Here is a 14,662-nt window from a genome sequence, read left to right as displayed (position 1 = left end):
TAAAATATCAGAGATAAAGATTGTAAAAATATTAAGTAAGGTTATTAAGCAAATATGAAAACTAAGATTAGAGTTTTAAACTTTATTTACAAGAAATTATTAAAAAAAATATTGCAATCAAACAAAAATATTAACAAAAAAGTATAATTATTGTATAAGGTTTTTCGGACCAGCCCGAGACCGATTGGGCTAAGCCTAAAAACTCTAAAGTCCGAACGTACTGAGTCCAATAGTCCCAATTTTTCTGGATATATATTTAAGTCAGAATCAGGTGTAAGACCGATTTGGGCCAGACCAGTCTGCGGGCTTTGGGCCAAATTGACATGCCTAGTGGCACATAGTTTTTTTATTGGTTTATAAAAAAATAGATGTATTAATTGAAATGTTTTTATTGGCTATTAATTTTAACTGAGGTGTCAACACCAGCTTCAATATTGAGGCTGATGTGTCACACAAGAAAAGCAACACATCCTTCTTTTATTTTATTGATAACTCTAAAATAGAGCATGTTTTCAATGTGTTACTTTATATTTGACTCTATAATAGAGTTAGTATAAGAAAATAGAGTTACTCTAAGTATATAGAGCAATCTCAACTTTTTCATATATTTTAGAGTAACATATATAGTAGGGTTGGAGCAAATGTTGCTCTTTAATAGAATTTTAACTCTAAAATAGAATGGGGTTGGAGATGCCTTAAGAAATTAGACATATATTTCTCTTATTAAATTCATCTAATCCTCAATTTCTGCCAATTCATTTAAAACTCTTTTTTGGGGATTAGACATATATTTCTCTTATTAAGTTCATCAAATTTTGCAAAAGTATAATAATTATTATGGAATTATAATTTCGAAACAAAACACATTTCTACTCCATCATTATGAAATTTCCTATATCCCTTGATCTCATTTTACTCCATCATTATGAAATTGCACGGTTGAATCTTTATAAACAAAACACATTTCTCTGTCAGTAATCTTGTGAAAAAGTTTCCCTTAAGACGTGTTCTCAGGATATTATTTTTGGGTTTCTAGTCTTTTGTGTACTATTAATTATTAGTGTTAGCTGCAAGAAGCAAAGTTAAATCATCTTTTTTTCCTTACTTCTTTGTATTCAACAGACACAGTCAAAGCTGTTACTCATTCATTACAAAATACAGTGGTGAACTCTCTTGTCTGTAATGCGGGGATTATTGTATCAAGCTAAAGTTATATATTTTGGATTTCGAATGCATTTAGGTTATGTATTGTATTTAGAATTGAATAATCTTTTTATGAGTTTACAAGTATTTATATTTTAAAAATATATGGAAAATTTGAGAGTTGTAATTGTTTGATTTAAATTGTAGATTTTTATTGTATTCAAAAACTGAGAATTCTGTGACATAATAGCAGCACATTCTATAAAACTAGATTAGGACCTGTGCTAGAGCACGGGTTAAAATTCATTTTATATAATTGTTTTTAATACACTGATGGAAACATCCAATGAATACATGAAATATGCTCATCTAATCCAATAAATATCAACTAAAGGTCAGAAACTCTAGACCAGACTGTACTAAAACAGTCACATAATATTGCACCCGCCGATCCAAAACACGCTAGAATATAATTGGTAACCTGTTCATGAGAGTTGAGTTAGGAACTCTTTTAGCTATAAGTATCTCCTAAACTACTTCCACGAAGGAGGCACTGATCTATCCATTTATGCACTTTAGACTCCGACCATCGTGAACTTCTTTTCATCTTAGCTTAGTGGTAGGAATGTGGAGGGACTTTTATGTGAGGGTCTCAACAGGTGGCACCAGTTGCGCGAGTTGAACCCACAGATTTTGAATTTAAAAACAAACAAATCAAGAAAATATATTTTTTTAACTGATTCAAGAGTTAGATCGATATCCCTTTAAACGCAGGAGCCAAACGCCATCATATTAGAAACCTTGCTTTCTGGAATGTCACTCCAAACCCGGGTGACCCTTGGTCTTGGCGTATGCTCCTGCACCTACGGCCGCTAGCTCAACAGTTTCTCAGAAGTGAAATAGGTAATGGTCTAAAAACCTTCTTTTGGCAGGACAACTGGACAAACCTAGGGCCATTGATCACAAAGCTTGGCAACTATGGCTCTCGACTTTTGCGAATCCCTTTAAACGCAAAAGTCGCAGACGCTTATGATGAATCGGGTTGGAAACTCCCCTTTACAAGAAATCAACAAGCTTCCGACATTCACCAACTCATTAGCACCTTCCCTGCCCCTACCAATGATCTTCCGGATGACGACTCTTTTGTATGGTGCATAGGTAATGAGCGTTCTCACCAATTCTCGACAGCCAAGACTTGGGAGGTGTTGAGACCTCGTGAGGGTGAGAAAAACTGGGCAAACTCGGTCTGGTTCAAAGCGGCGATTCCAAAACATGCCTTTCACTTTTGGGTGACTCATCTTGACAGACATCCCACTCGAGAAAGACTTTTGTCTTGGGGACAGACCCAAAATGCTGTGTGTTGCCTCTGTTCTATTGCTTTGGAGTCCCGTGACCATGTTGAATAATGAGAAGCACAAACCGTGCCATCCTCTGTGTATTGCATTATCAATATATAGCTGTACAATAGAATCAATCAGTGTAACTACATAAGATACGGTATCACAAAATAATAATTCTATTATTGTGTTTCCTATTCTATCACTCCCTCGCAGTCGTAGCGTAAGGATGTTGGACGCTTAGACTGGAGCAAAAATACGTGAAGAGTGAGGATGGGAGCCCCTTGGTGAATATATCAGCATATTGGTAAGGAGAGGGGATGTGGAGGACACGGATGTCGCCGACAGCAACACGTTCTCGTACAAAGTGGATGTCAATCTCAATGTGTTTGGTACGTTGGTGTTGGACAGGGTTTGTGGAGAGATACACTGCACTTACGTTGTCACAATAGACGATTGTTGCGGTAGTGACTGGACAATGTAGTTCTAAGAGCAAGTTGCGTAGCTAGCTTTTCTCGGCAACCACATTAGCAACTCCGCGATACTCAGCCTCTGCACTAGAGCGGGATAATGTGGGACAAGGTTATCACCAAGGAAAACGCAATAGACAGACGTGGAATGGCGTGTGGTTGTGCAGCCTGCCCAATCAGCATCCGTGTAATCCGTGATAGTAGAGATAGAGGTTGGTTTCAGCCTAATGCCGTGTGTGATGGTCCCCTTTAGGTATCAGATGATTCGCTTGAGGGCATGAAGATGAGGCTCACGGGGATCATGCATATGGAGACACACTTGTTGAACGGCATAGGCTATGTCGGGGCGAGTAAACGTGAGGTATTGGAGAGCACCAGCGAGGCTACGGTAGAGTGTTGGGTCTGCAACAGGTGTTCCAACCGTAGCGGGAAGTTTGGAAGATGTATCAACCGGTGTGGTGGTAGGGTTGCAACCAGTCATCCCGGCTCGAAGTATGATGTCCGCTGCATAGTTTTGTTGGCTCAAGAACATCCCATGTTTGTCCCTCTTAATAGCAATGCCAAGAAAATAGTGAAGTTTGCCTAGATCAGTCATAGAAAATTCAGAATTAAGTGATGTTATGATCGATCGTAATAGGGAAGGGGAAGAGGAGGTGAGACCGATATCATCAACGTAGAGAAGGAGCTATGCTAAATCTTTCCCACGTTTGAGAACAAATAATGAGGCATCGGCTTTGCTTTGGTTGAATCCTATTTTGGTGGAAAAGGTGGCGAAACGATGATACCAAGCCCGAGGCGCTTGTTTGTGGCCATAAAGAGATTTACGGAGGAGACAAACATGGGTAGGTTGAGTGGGATCAACGAATCCTGAGGTTGATGCATATAAACTTTCTCATCCAGATCACTGTATAGAAAGGCGTTTTTGACGTCTAACTGATGAACAGGCCAGTTGAGAGAAACAACAACTTAAAGGACGGTATGGATTGAGGCGGGCTTGACGACGGGGCTGAAGGTCTCATCACAATCGATGCCGATCTTCTGTGATTTTCCATTTGCAACGAGGCGAGCTTTGTATGGAGAGAGCTGACCACCTGCATTAAACTTATGTCTAAAAAGCCACATAGAACGCACAACATTAGTGTTTAAGGGCCGTGGGACTAGTGTCCACGTTCCAGCTGCAATTTGAGCATCATATTCAACCAGCATAGCATCATTCCAGTATTTATCTTTGGCAGCATGTACATGAGAGAGAGGTAAAGGAGAAATTGTGTCAGTATGAAGAGAGAAAATCTATTTCTTTTTACTTATGCCACTGCGACTACGAGTGTGGATGATATGAGGAGGTTGAGGTTGAGGAGCAGGGGCTGCTGCCGCATTGGGTAACGAAGGTGGGATCAAGGGAGAAATTCGAGGAGAGGTAGTGGGCTGAGAAGAGGATGTTGTTGTCGGGACCGTTGATAATGGATGAACAGAGGTAGAAGGTTTAGTAGGAGCAGGGGGTGCAGAAGAGGAAGACGGTATAGGAGGTCTAGGAAGATCACGAGGAGGAGGAAGAGGAATTGTAGTAGATGGAGTCGTGGATGGTTGAACAGTGGTGAGAGGAGGGTCAGTGGAGCTCGGCGGTGGTAGAGGAGGGATTGACGGGGGAATAGAATGGAGAAGCGGATAAATAAAAAATTGGGAAGACGGTGTTGATGAGCAGGTATCGGAAACTGAATGTTGAAAGGGGAAAGAATTTTCATCAAAGATAACATGACGAGACAAATGATTTGTTTGGTTTTGAGATCCAAACAACGATAACCTAGAAAAACACATTTAGTGGAACGAGGAGATAGTTTGTGGGTGGAGGTAGGAAGGAGATTTGGACAACAAAGGCATCCAAAGATTCAAAGCTGATCATAGGAGACTGGTTTGTGAAATAAACGAGTAAAGGGAATTTCATTGTTTATGGAAGAAGAAGGAAGAATGTTAAAAATGTATGTTGCCATATGAAGAGCTTCTACCCAATAGGAAGGAGGCAAGTGAGCATGAAAAAGAAGTACACGGACAATATTGTTGAAAGTTCGAAGTGTACGTTCGGCACGTCCGTTTTGCTGAGAGGTATGAGGGCAAGAGAATCGAGACTGGATGCCGTGGGAGGAGAGAAAATCGGTAAACTCACGACTAGTGTATACACCACCATTGCCACATTAGAAAGCTTTTATTGTTTGATGAAACTGAGTTTGGACATATTTGAAAAAATGTAAAAACTTTGTAAAAACTTTGCTCTTTTGACGTAAAGGATAAACCCAAAGAAAATGGCTATATTGATCCAAAAAAATAGCGTAATATTTTATGCCACTAATACTTGGAACAGGAGATGTCCAAATATCATAGTGTATAATATCAAAAACAGAAGAAACTTGAGAGGAAGAAGAGTAAAAAGGCTGACGAACATGTTTCCCAAGCTGACATAGATGGCACAAGGGAGACGTATTCGGTGTTGAGCACTTCAGAAAACCAGAAGTAATTAGAAGACGAAGGGTAGAGTTCCCGGGATGACCGAGGCAACAATGCCATACTGAAGGAGAGTGAGAAGTGGAAATGAAAGCTTGCGGAAGATGAGATGAGAAAGAGGATATGGAGTAGAGAGGGCCTTTGCTGTTACAGCGGAGTATCGGAGCCCGAGTGTGGAGGTCCTTGATAAGAAAACCAAAAGGATCAAATGTCAACAGAGCAATTATTATCTGTTGTAAACTGACGGACAGAGACAAGATTTTTTCAAATTCCAGGACAAAGTAAATCATTGTGAAGCGAGAGAGGGCGAGAAGATGTGGAGATAGAAGAGTTGCCAACAGCCGTGGCAGGGAGGTGAGAGCCATTTCCTACGGTGACTAAGGGAAGAGACGCAGAAGACGAGGGAGATGAGGAATTCATAGAAATCATACCTGGTTGAGAGGTAAGATGTGCAGTTGTACCATTGTCCATGTACCAGCCAGAGTCTGTTGGATCTTGTAACGTCATGGTGTGGAAAGCACTGGGCAGAGCAGTCGGCATGAAGGCTTGATTCATTGGCGCTGGTCCTTGCAAGTATGGTTGAGAAATCTGCGTGAGATAAACAGCACCACGTTGTTGAGGCACAGATCCAAGAATACCAGGTTGGGCCAAAGAGTATTGAGACAGATATTGATGCGTTGAGTTGGGTGGCTAGTGTTATTGTTGCCAAGTGGATTGGTGTTGTTGCGGCCATGACCACGATGGTGGAGAAGAGTGGCGAGGATTTCAGGTATGATGAGGGTTGTGTCGTCCTCGACCGTGTTGACCACGGTTTCCCCTGTTATTGCGATTACCACCTCCGTAACTATGAGTATTATAATCTTGTGTGGGAGGAAAAACAGGGGTTTGCGACTGGCGATGAGGCGTCGTGGTGAGTAGTACCTGAGAGGAGGAGGCGTTGTCTTCGTTGTTAAGGATGGAGTGACGTTTGGTTTTGAGACGTGATTCTTCATCGATGAGCATGGATCTGGCATATTTGAAGGAGCAGGGTGGTGAGCGATGTTTGATAACTTTGATAATGTTATCAAATTTGGAGCTAAGGCCATTGAGGAGGTGCATGACTAAGGCACGATCAGAAAACGGAGAATCGACATTGGCGAGCGTATCGGAGATGGACTTCAGCTTTTGACAGTAATCATGAACAGGAAGATCACCAATGTTGAGATTTCGAAGTTCGTTTTCCAGCTGGATCGCCCTTGCCTCTTTGTTGTCGCGGAGTAGGTTCTCAAGCGTGAGCCAGAGTTCACGTGCAGATTATTGAGTTTTCAGAACAGAGTTGAGTAGAGATTCAGAGATAGTGCCATAGAGCCACATCTTGAACCTTTTGTCAAGTTGTTGCCAGTTTGTGTCTGCTGTTCTGGTGGGAAGAGAAGAGCCATCTAAATGGACAATGAGAGAGAAGCTCAAACAATGAGTTTCGAAGAGGATTCGCCAGGAGTCATAATTCATCTTGTTCATGTCAAGAGTAAGAGGAATATGGGCACAGATCTGAGTGAGACTCGCAGCAGGGGTAGCAGGAGGGGTGGGTGTCGCCATTGAGGAAGCGGAGAGAGGTTAGAGTAGCGAGAGAGAGAGAGAGAGAGAGAGATGGGAAAATAGGTTTGAGATAGGGAAGAGATGTGGAGAGGAAAGATAAAGAGACTGAGAGATTCGAAACCGAGGGGAAGAAGAAGAGAGGGTGGCGATTGTAAAGAAAAGAAAAAAAAATTTAGGTTTAGAGACAAGGCTCTGATACCATGTTGAATGATGAGAAGCACCAACCGTGCCCTCCTATGTGTATTGCATTATAATATATAGCTGTACAATAGAATCAATCAGAGTAATTACATAAGATACGGTATCGCAAAATAATAATTCTATTATTGTGTTTCCTAATCAGACCATCTCTTCCTGACTTGTGACTTCTCTTCCCTGCTTTGGTCAATGGCCTTTGCTCGACTTTGTTGGAACTGCAATTTTCTGGAAAATTGCAGGTTTTGAGACAGTGACTTTCCGGCGACTTTCCGGCCAAATTCCGGCGAAATGGCTCATCGGAATTGTCGGGTCGATAGTGCAATAGAAAGCTGGTAACGAGTACTACAAGATGGTATACTCATACGTCCAAAATGGAGTTGATTCAAATGAGAAATAATAGAGGGAAGTGAGCTACTTGAAATGGTTTAGAAAATATCCCACATCGAAAATATGACTGATTTTTCACTCATATATATATATATATATATAGTTTCACACTCTTCTACTTTCAAAAGTGTGTATAAGGAAGAGGGAAGGTTCCCATACGCGAGCCGAACCGGGCACGGACGTGGGACGGGCCAGGTACGGACGCGGGCCGGGCCGGGCTGGTCGTGGACGCGGGCTGTGGTCTCTTGGCCTCTTGGGTTTTTGGGCTTTTTGTCTCTTGAGACTGCTGTAGGCTCATTAATTTTTTTGGAAATACTTGGTGTGAACTCCAAGCAAACTTGGGCAGTACTCAGAGATTATTTAGTGAATATTTTCTTGAGACTTCCCTCCTTCCACTATATATAGAGGCATAACCTCTCATTATTTTACACACCTCTCATTATTTTACACACACAAAAACACAAACACTCCTTCCTCTGAAGATCTCTCTCTCCCTCTCCCATGCTTAGTCCAATTAAGTTCCTAGTTTAGTAGTCTCGAGAGTATAACAAAGATCTGTTCGCTTGAGTTCTATTACTGGTGTGCTACTGTAATAATTTGTGATCGGTTGTATCCTGGAATTCATAAATCGTGATTGTCTGAAAGCACTTACGGCCGATTTATTGAATTAAGGAAAGAGATATCATATCTTGCCTCCGTGATTTATTTACTGCTTTATATTATGTTGTTGTAATTCGTTCTTGATTTTGTTATTTAAATATAATTCGCATATTTTCTCAATTCGATTTATGTGCACATAACAGTCTTAATTCAATAAATCCGCTTTCTGCTTATCGCTTTAAACAGATTGAGAATTTTTCAAAATTTTTTTTATTTAAGAAAAAAACAATTTCAAAATGTTCTGAAAAATTGTTTCTGCTTTCATCTTTCGGTGCTTATGCAGAAAGTGTTTGAAGAACGCTTTTACTTTAATTATTTCGTCTCTACTCTCTCTGGTTTCCACGAACGCTCTTAATTGAGTGAGTTTGTGAAACAAGTTTCTGCGAACACTTGTTAAACGACTTTGCAAAACTAATTCACTGTAATTTAATTACTTGAATTGTTTGATTAATATATTAATCTGATCTGTTTATTGTGAAACAGAAAAATGTCTGGAGACAACACCAACAACGTTGACGGTGCTAGGGTTCCTGCAACCCCTGTTGAAACTACTGCAGAGTTGGTTTTACGTCTTGCTAAAGAACTTGAAAACACGAAGCTTACCGATTCGGGTATGGAAAACGTGTTCTGAAATCTGTTCAGTAATGGATCAACCCACATGGGGATACCACCTTCGGCTTCCCAAGGGATGATGCCAGATAAGTTTGATGGCAAAGCTGGGTTCAAAACGTGGCAAAACAAGATGCGCTACTGATAGACTGGTTTTCACCTAGGGTATCAATTCCCAATGCAGTTGTAGTACAAAGGGTTATCAATCCAAATGGTTGTTATGCTAACAGATAGGATGCAATCAGAATCAAGCAAGTCAAGCCAAGCAATAAGGGGGTTTAGTTCTAACAGTTCTAATATAAACAAAGTAAAAGAATATAGACAAGTAAACCACACGACCTAAGTACTCGATGAAAGCAATCGAGTACAGGATCGAGTGGGGTGATCGAGTATGCAAGTGAACTATGAACAGCTCGAGATATTACTCGATGCAGGTTGTCGTGTACCTGATCGGGTAAGTGGTCGAGTAAGTAAGGAAAATGCAAGAAATGAAATACGAAAGTTCCTAAGGATGGGGGTAATCGAATCCTAAGTGTTCTAGACCAATACGGATGCCTTACATGCCTCAAGCAATTATTTACTAGACAATGAACCTCTAAAACCTTGTCACCACACTGTCGCACTAGTAACAATCAACCTTGAACATACTACCACACTGTCGCACTAGCAATATGAACAAGCAGGCATTAAGAACAATTCATTTTTTGTCAATATACTTAGACTTATCTGATTTTGTCACTCAAAGTTAAGTATACCTCTAGCATTGACCTAATCAAGCATTTTATCTACTCCTTTTGGCATGTAGCATTATAAACGCCCTAGATCTAGTCTCAACCTGTCGGTCTGTTGACCGCATTAAGAACATCAACCTAGAAGGAAATTTATCTATCATAACAATCAACTAAAGCATCATAACCGATCAAGAACACCTAATCATCTATCCCATCCCTAGAAACTTTGCTACACTACTCGGACATAGAAACGAATGATAAAGCCATAGAAATAAACGAAAATGACATTATTAAAAAGATAGAGTAGAGTAGAAAAGAGTAGGGATAAAAGATCTATGAAAAACTACAAATTAAAAGTACAAAAACAAGAATGAATGTTGAGTCGCTCAGTTCTCTCACAGAAGCTCTTGCTCTCTGGTTTGAGGGTATGCGGCGTGCCCCTTTGCGAGCTAGGGAAAGAGAGGGTTTATATATGGAAACCCATTTGACCTAGCTCCCCAGACCTGCCCGATGGTCTACTCGATGGGGTACACGAGGCTTGAGTCAGGTAACTCCTCGGGTGGATCTTCGGGTTGCTCTTCGCGCTCTTGGATCTTCTTCGATCGTGTTGGGGTTCGGACTTGTTCTTGTAGCTCAATGGCTCCTTCGGGTACATGCTCGAGTTGTCCTTTTTTCACCATTTTTGGCTCTTTAGCACCTGTTTTCATCCAATATATGCAAATGCAGAAATGCAACACCCTAAATGCTCTAAAACTTGATTCCTACAGTAAATGGTCTAAAATTGCTAAGTTAGAGGTATGAGCAATGCAAAATATGGACTAAAAAGGATGCTAAAAACATGTAAATTAGAGTGTTATCAGCTACTACTTGGCCAGCATGAACATGGAAAGGTACCTCACAGAGGATCCACCAACGCTTCCACAAGGTGACACTGATGTGTATGTGGTTGGAAGTATGGATAGTTGGGCTCAAGGAGACTATTGTTGCAAAGGTCAAATTCTGAACCGTTTGGTCAATGATCTGTATGACCTCTACAGTATGTACAAGACTTCAAAAGCATTGTGGCTAGCTTTGTAGACCAAGTACAAGACTGATGAGTGCAGAAATTCTCAACTACGAAGTTCCTGAACTTCAAGATGGTGGATTCCAAACCAATTATGGAACAAGTGGAAGCTCTTCAACGCATCTTTCAGGAGATCGATTTGGAAGGGATGTCGATCTGCAATGTCTTCAAAACGAATTGCTTGATTGAGAAGCTACCACCAGGCTGGTCGAACTTCAAGCATTACCTTAACTTCAAGCGTAAGGCAATGTCTCTTGATGATCTCATCCGACGGTTGAGAGTTGAGGACAATAATCGTGGAGCTCATTCGGATGCTCAAAGCCAGGGGCATGATGTTCATGTAGCTGAGCATAAGACCAAGTTTAACGGCAAGGGTAAAGGGATCTCTATTCCTCATAAACCGTTGAAGGTGTCATCTGGACCAAACTTCAAGAAGAGCAACCTTGAGAGGAAGTTCAAAGGAAAGTGTCATCATTGTGGTAAGATTGGACACAAGGCTGATGTTTGCAAAAGCAAATCCAAAGATCTCAAGTTGCAAGCAAACCTAACTGAAGAAGACATGGTTGTGGTGGTTACGGAATGTAACATGGTGGAAGACAACCCAGTGGAGTGGTACTACGACACTGGTGCTACCACACACATATGCTCTGATAGGACCATCTTCACCACCTATGTGCAGAACAAGTCAAATGAGCAGCTTTTCATGGGCAAAGTGGTTTTGAAGCTAACTTCTGATCGGGAGCTCACCCTTCAAAACGTGAAGCACATACCTGATATGCGGAAGAATCTCATCTCTGGAACAATGCTAAGCAAGCATGGTTTTTCCATTAACTTTGAGGCTGATAAGTTAGTTCTTAAGAAAAATGGGATGCATTTGGAAAAGGGTTTTGTTAAGGGTGGACTGATCAAAATGTCTGTAACGACAGTCCATCCGGAAATTGTAGCTTCTGCTTCTGTTGCTGAAATGAAAGAAAACCCTATTGCTTACTTGTTTGAGTCGTTTACTACTTGGCATGAACGTTTAGGACATGTCAATTACAAAACAATGCAAAAAATGCAAAACTTGAATTTGATTCCAAAATTCAAAACTAACCAAGAAAAATGTGAAGTGTGCGTACAGGCCAAACTCACTAAAACTCCCTCACCACGCGTTGAAAGAACAACCGAACCTCTAGGCTTAATTCACACACACTTATGTGATTTAAAGTATGTGCAAACTAGAGGTGGGAAGAAATACTTTGTTACCTTCATTGATGATTGCACAAGATATTGTTATGTATATATCTCTTGCATACCAAAGATGAAGCACTGGAAAAATTCAAAGAGTTCACCCTCGAAGTAGAAAATCAGCTTCAGTAAACTATAAAAGTCGTTCGAAGTGATAGATGAGGAGAATATAATGAGCCGTTCAATGCATTTTGCAGAGAAAAATGCATTATACATCAGAATCCCTACTCGCCAGAATCTAATGGAGTAGCGGAAAGAAAGAATCGAACTCTGTAAGAGATGATGAATGCGTTGTTGCAGGAATCTGGGTTAGCCCATAACATGTGGGGGGAAGCTTTGCTTACCACTAATTACATCCTCAACAGGATACCACATGAGGTTACTGGCAAGTCACCATATGAGCTTTGGAAAAGTACAGTACCTTCGTACAAATACCTCAAAGTGTGGGGGTGCCTAGCAAAAGTGGCTGTATCACCTTCTAAAAAGGTCACAATTGGGCCAAAGACCGTAGACTGTATCTTCATCGGATATGCACATAACAGTAGTGCATATCGATTCCTGGTTCATAAATCAGATATTCTAGATATCCATGTGAATACAGTTATGGAGTCAAGAAATGCTTCATTTTTTTAAGACATTTTTCCCTGTAGGAAAACTCAAAAACGGACTCGTGAACAATGAGATGCAGCAACTTTGGAAGCTGGCAATACTTTGAGTACTACTTCTGTAGAAACAGAACTGGAACCTAGAAGATGCAAACGAGCTCGCAAAAGTAAATCGTTTGGTGAGGATTTTCTGATGATGGCATTTCTAGTTGAAAATCTACCTAGAACATACGCAGAAGCTATGTCTACACCTGATGCATCTTATTGGAAGGAAGCTGTCAAAACTGAAATAGACTCTATCATGCAACATCATATGTACGAGATGGCAGATCTACCACAAGGATTTAAGCCTTTGGGCTGTAAATGGATTTTTACGATAAAACGAAAACCAAATGGCGATATTGAGTGGTACAAGGCTAGGCTTGTATTGCAAGGATTTCGGAAAAAATAAGGCTTAGATATCTTTGATACCTATTCACCGGTAACAAGACTATCATCGATCAGGATGCTCATAGGTATTGCAGCCTTGAGAAATCTTGAAATCCATCAAATGGATGTAAAAACTGCTTTTCTCCATGGAGATTTAGAGGAGGAAATCTATATGAAACAATCTGAGGGATTTATTATTCCAGGACAAGAACACAAGGTGTGTAAACTTGTGAAGTCATTATATGGACTCAAACAGGCTCCTAAGCAGTGGCATGAGAAGTTTGACTGTATGATGATGTCTAATGGTTTTTGCATTAATGAATGTGACAAATGCATATACTACAAAACTACTCCATCATGGTACATTTTGTTATGCTTATATGTAGATGATATTCTCATCATTGGAAGCAACAAAGACATCATAACTCAAACGAAAAACATGCTCAAAAGACATTTTGACATGAAGGACTTGGGTTTAGCAGATGTAATTTTAGGGATAAAAATCATCAGAACTGATGAATGCCTTATCTTGTCTCAAACCCACTATGCTGAAAAAGTGCTTGATTGATTCAAGCATTACTCAAATAGGACTGCAAAAACTCCAGAGGATCCTCAAATTCACTTGACCAAAAATTCTGGTGAACCTGTGCAACAGGTGGAGTATGCAAGAGTAATTGGCAGTCTAATGTACTTGACGAACTGTACAAGACAAGATTTAGCGCACTCTGTAAATGTACTTAGTCGCTACACAAGTAATCCAGGACATAAGCATTGGATGGCTATAACTAGAGTTTTAGACTATCTACGTTATACCGAAAATCATGGCTTGCACTATGGTAGAGAACCCGGAGTTTTGGAAGGTTACAGTGATGTCAACTAGATCGCAGACTCGAGAAACTCAAAATCCACGAGTGAATACGTTTTTACTCATGGAGGTGCAGCAGTGTCCTGGAAGTCTTCCAAACAAACTCTGGCCGCTAAATCAATTATGGAATCTGAATTCATAGCTTTGGAGATAGCTATGTCGGAAGCTGAATCACTTCGTAATTTCTTGGAAGACATCCCAATGTGGGGGAATCCTGTGCCTGCAATACGTGTACACTGTGATAGCGAATTGGCTTTGGGCAAGGCAAGGAATACCCATTATAATGGCAAATCTCGTCACATCAGACGGAGACATAAAACTGTTAGACAACTTATCTCAACTTGTGTAGTTACGATTGATTACGTCCATACGAAAGAAAACCTAGCGGATCCATTTACAAAAGGTTTGGCGCGAGATCAAGTTATAAAATCAACAAGAGGAATGGGTTTAAATTCTACGACTTAAGAGGAGGTTTGATGGTAACCTCACCTACTCAGATTGGAAACCCCATGACCTAGGTTCAAAGGGACAACTGAATCAAGTTTAATCTGCTACAAGCACTAAGAGTTTTTTGTCTTTTCCCAGTTCGTAAAATTATGTAAAGTGCTTCTTGTATGTTAGAGGTTAAGCATATGCTTTTAATGATTTGAAATGTAGCTTTGTAAAATATTTGAAATAATTACAGGTTATTCCTTTAAATACAAACAGCTATTAAAATCACCTTGTGAGTGTGAAATGGGGCCATTTCTAGGACAATATATGAGGCTATACTTTCACTCATGATTAACCAGGCATGTTCAAGGGCACAATGAACACAATAGAGAACCTCGTTCTACGAGAAAACGAAGCTGTGTTATGCATGCTGTC

General features: G+C 40.5%; 1 protein-coding gene and 2 pseudogenes across 1 annotated transcript; 1 reads left to right on the top strand and 2 right to left on the bottom strand.

The window, feature by feature from the left end:
* Positions 1-1,994: 1,994 nt before the first annotated feature.
* LOC147944506 (uncharacterized) lies at positions 1,995-2,549 on the top strand. Its single transcript, XM_087512615.1, has one exon. The coding sequence runs from the start codon at positions 1,995-1,997 to the stop codon at positions 2,547-2,549; it is 555 nt and encodes a 184-aa protein (XP_087368741.1).
* Positions 2,550-3,206: 657 nt separating this feature from the next.
* Positions 3,207-6,001, bottom strand: LOC147944505 (uncharacterized; annotated as a pseudogene).
* A 210-nt stretch (positions 6,002-6,211) lies between these two features.
* LOC147944504 (uncharacterized) lies at positions 6,212-7,021 on the bottom strand (annotated as a pseudogene).
* Between the last annotated feature and the right edge of the window lie 7,641 nt (positions 7,022-14,662).

This window comes from Camelina sativa, chromosome 5, assembly GCF_030686135.1.
Source record: "Camelina sativa cultivar CO46 ecotype springtype chromosome 5, ASM3068613v1".
Lineage (NCBI taxonomy): Eukaryota > Viridiplantae > Streptophyta > Magnoliopsida > Brassicales > Brassicaceae > Camelina > Camelina sativa.
Note: the sequence above shows the minus strand (reverse complement) of the source record. Positions and strands in the feature narration are given on the sequence as shown.

Coding starts and splice junctions, on each gene's coding strand:
- LOC147944506 (XM_087512615.1), top strand. CDS start 1,995: ATGCTCCTGCACCTACGGCCGCTAGCTCAACAGTTTCTCAGAAGTGAA.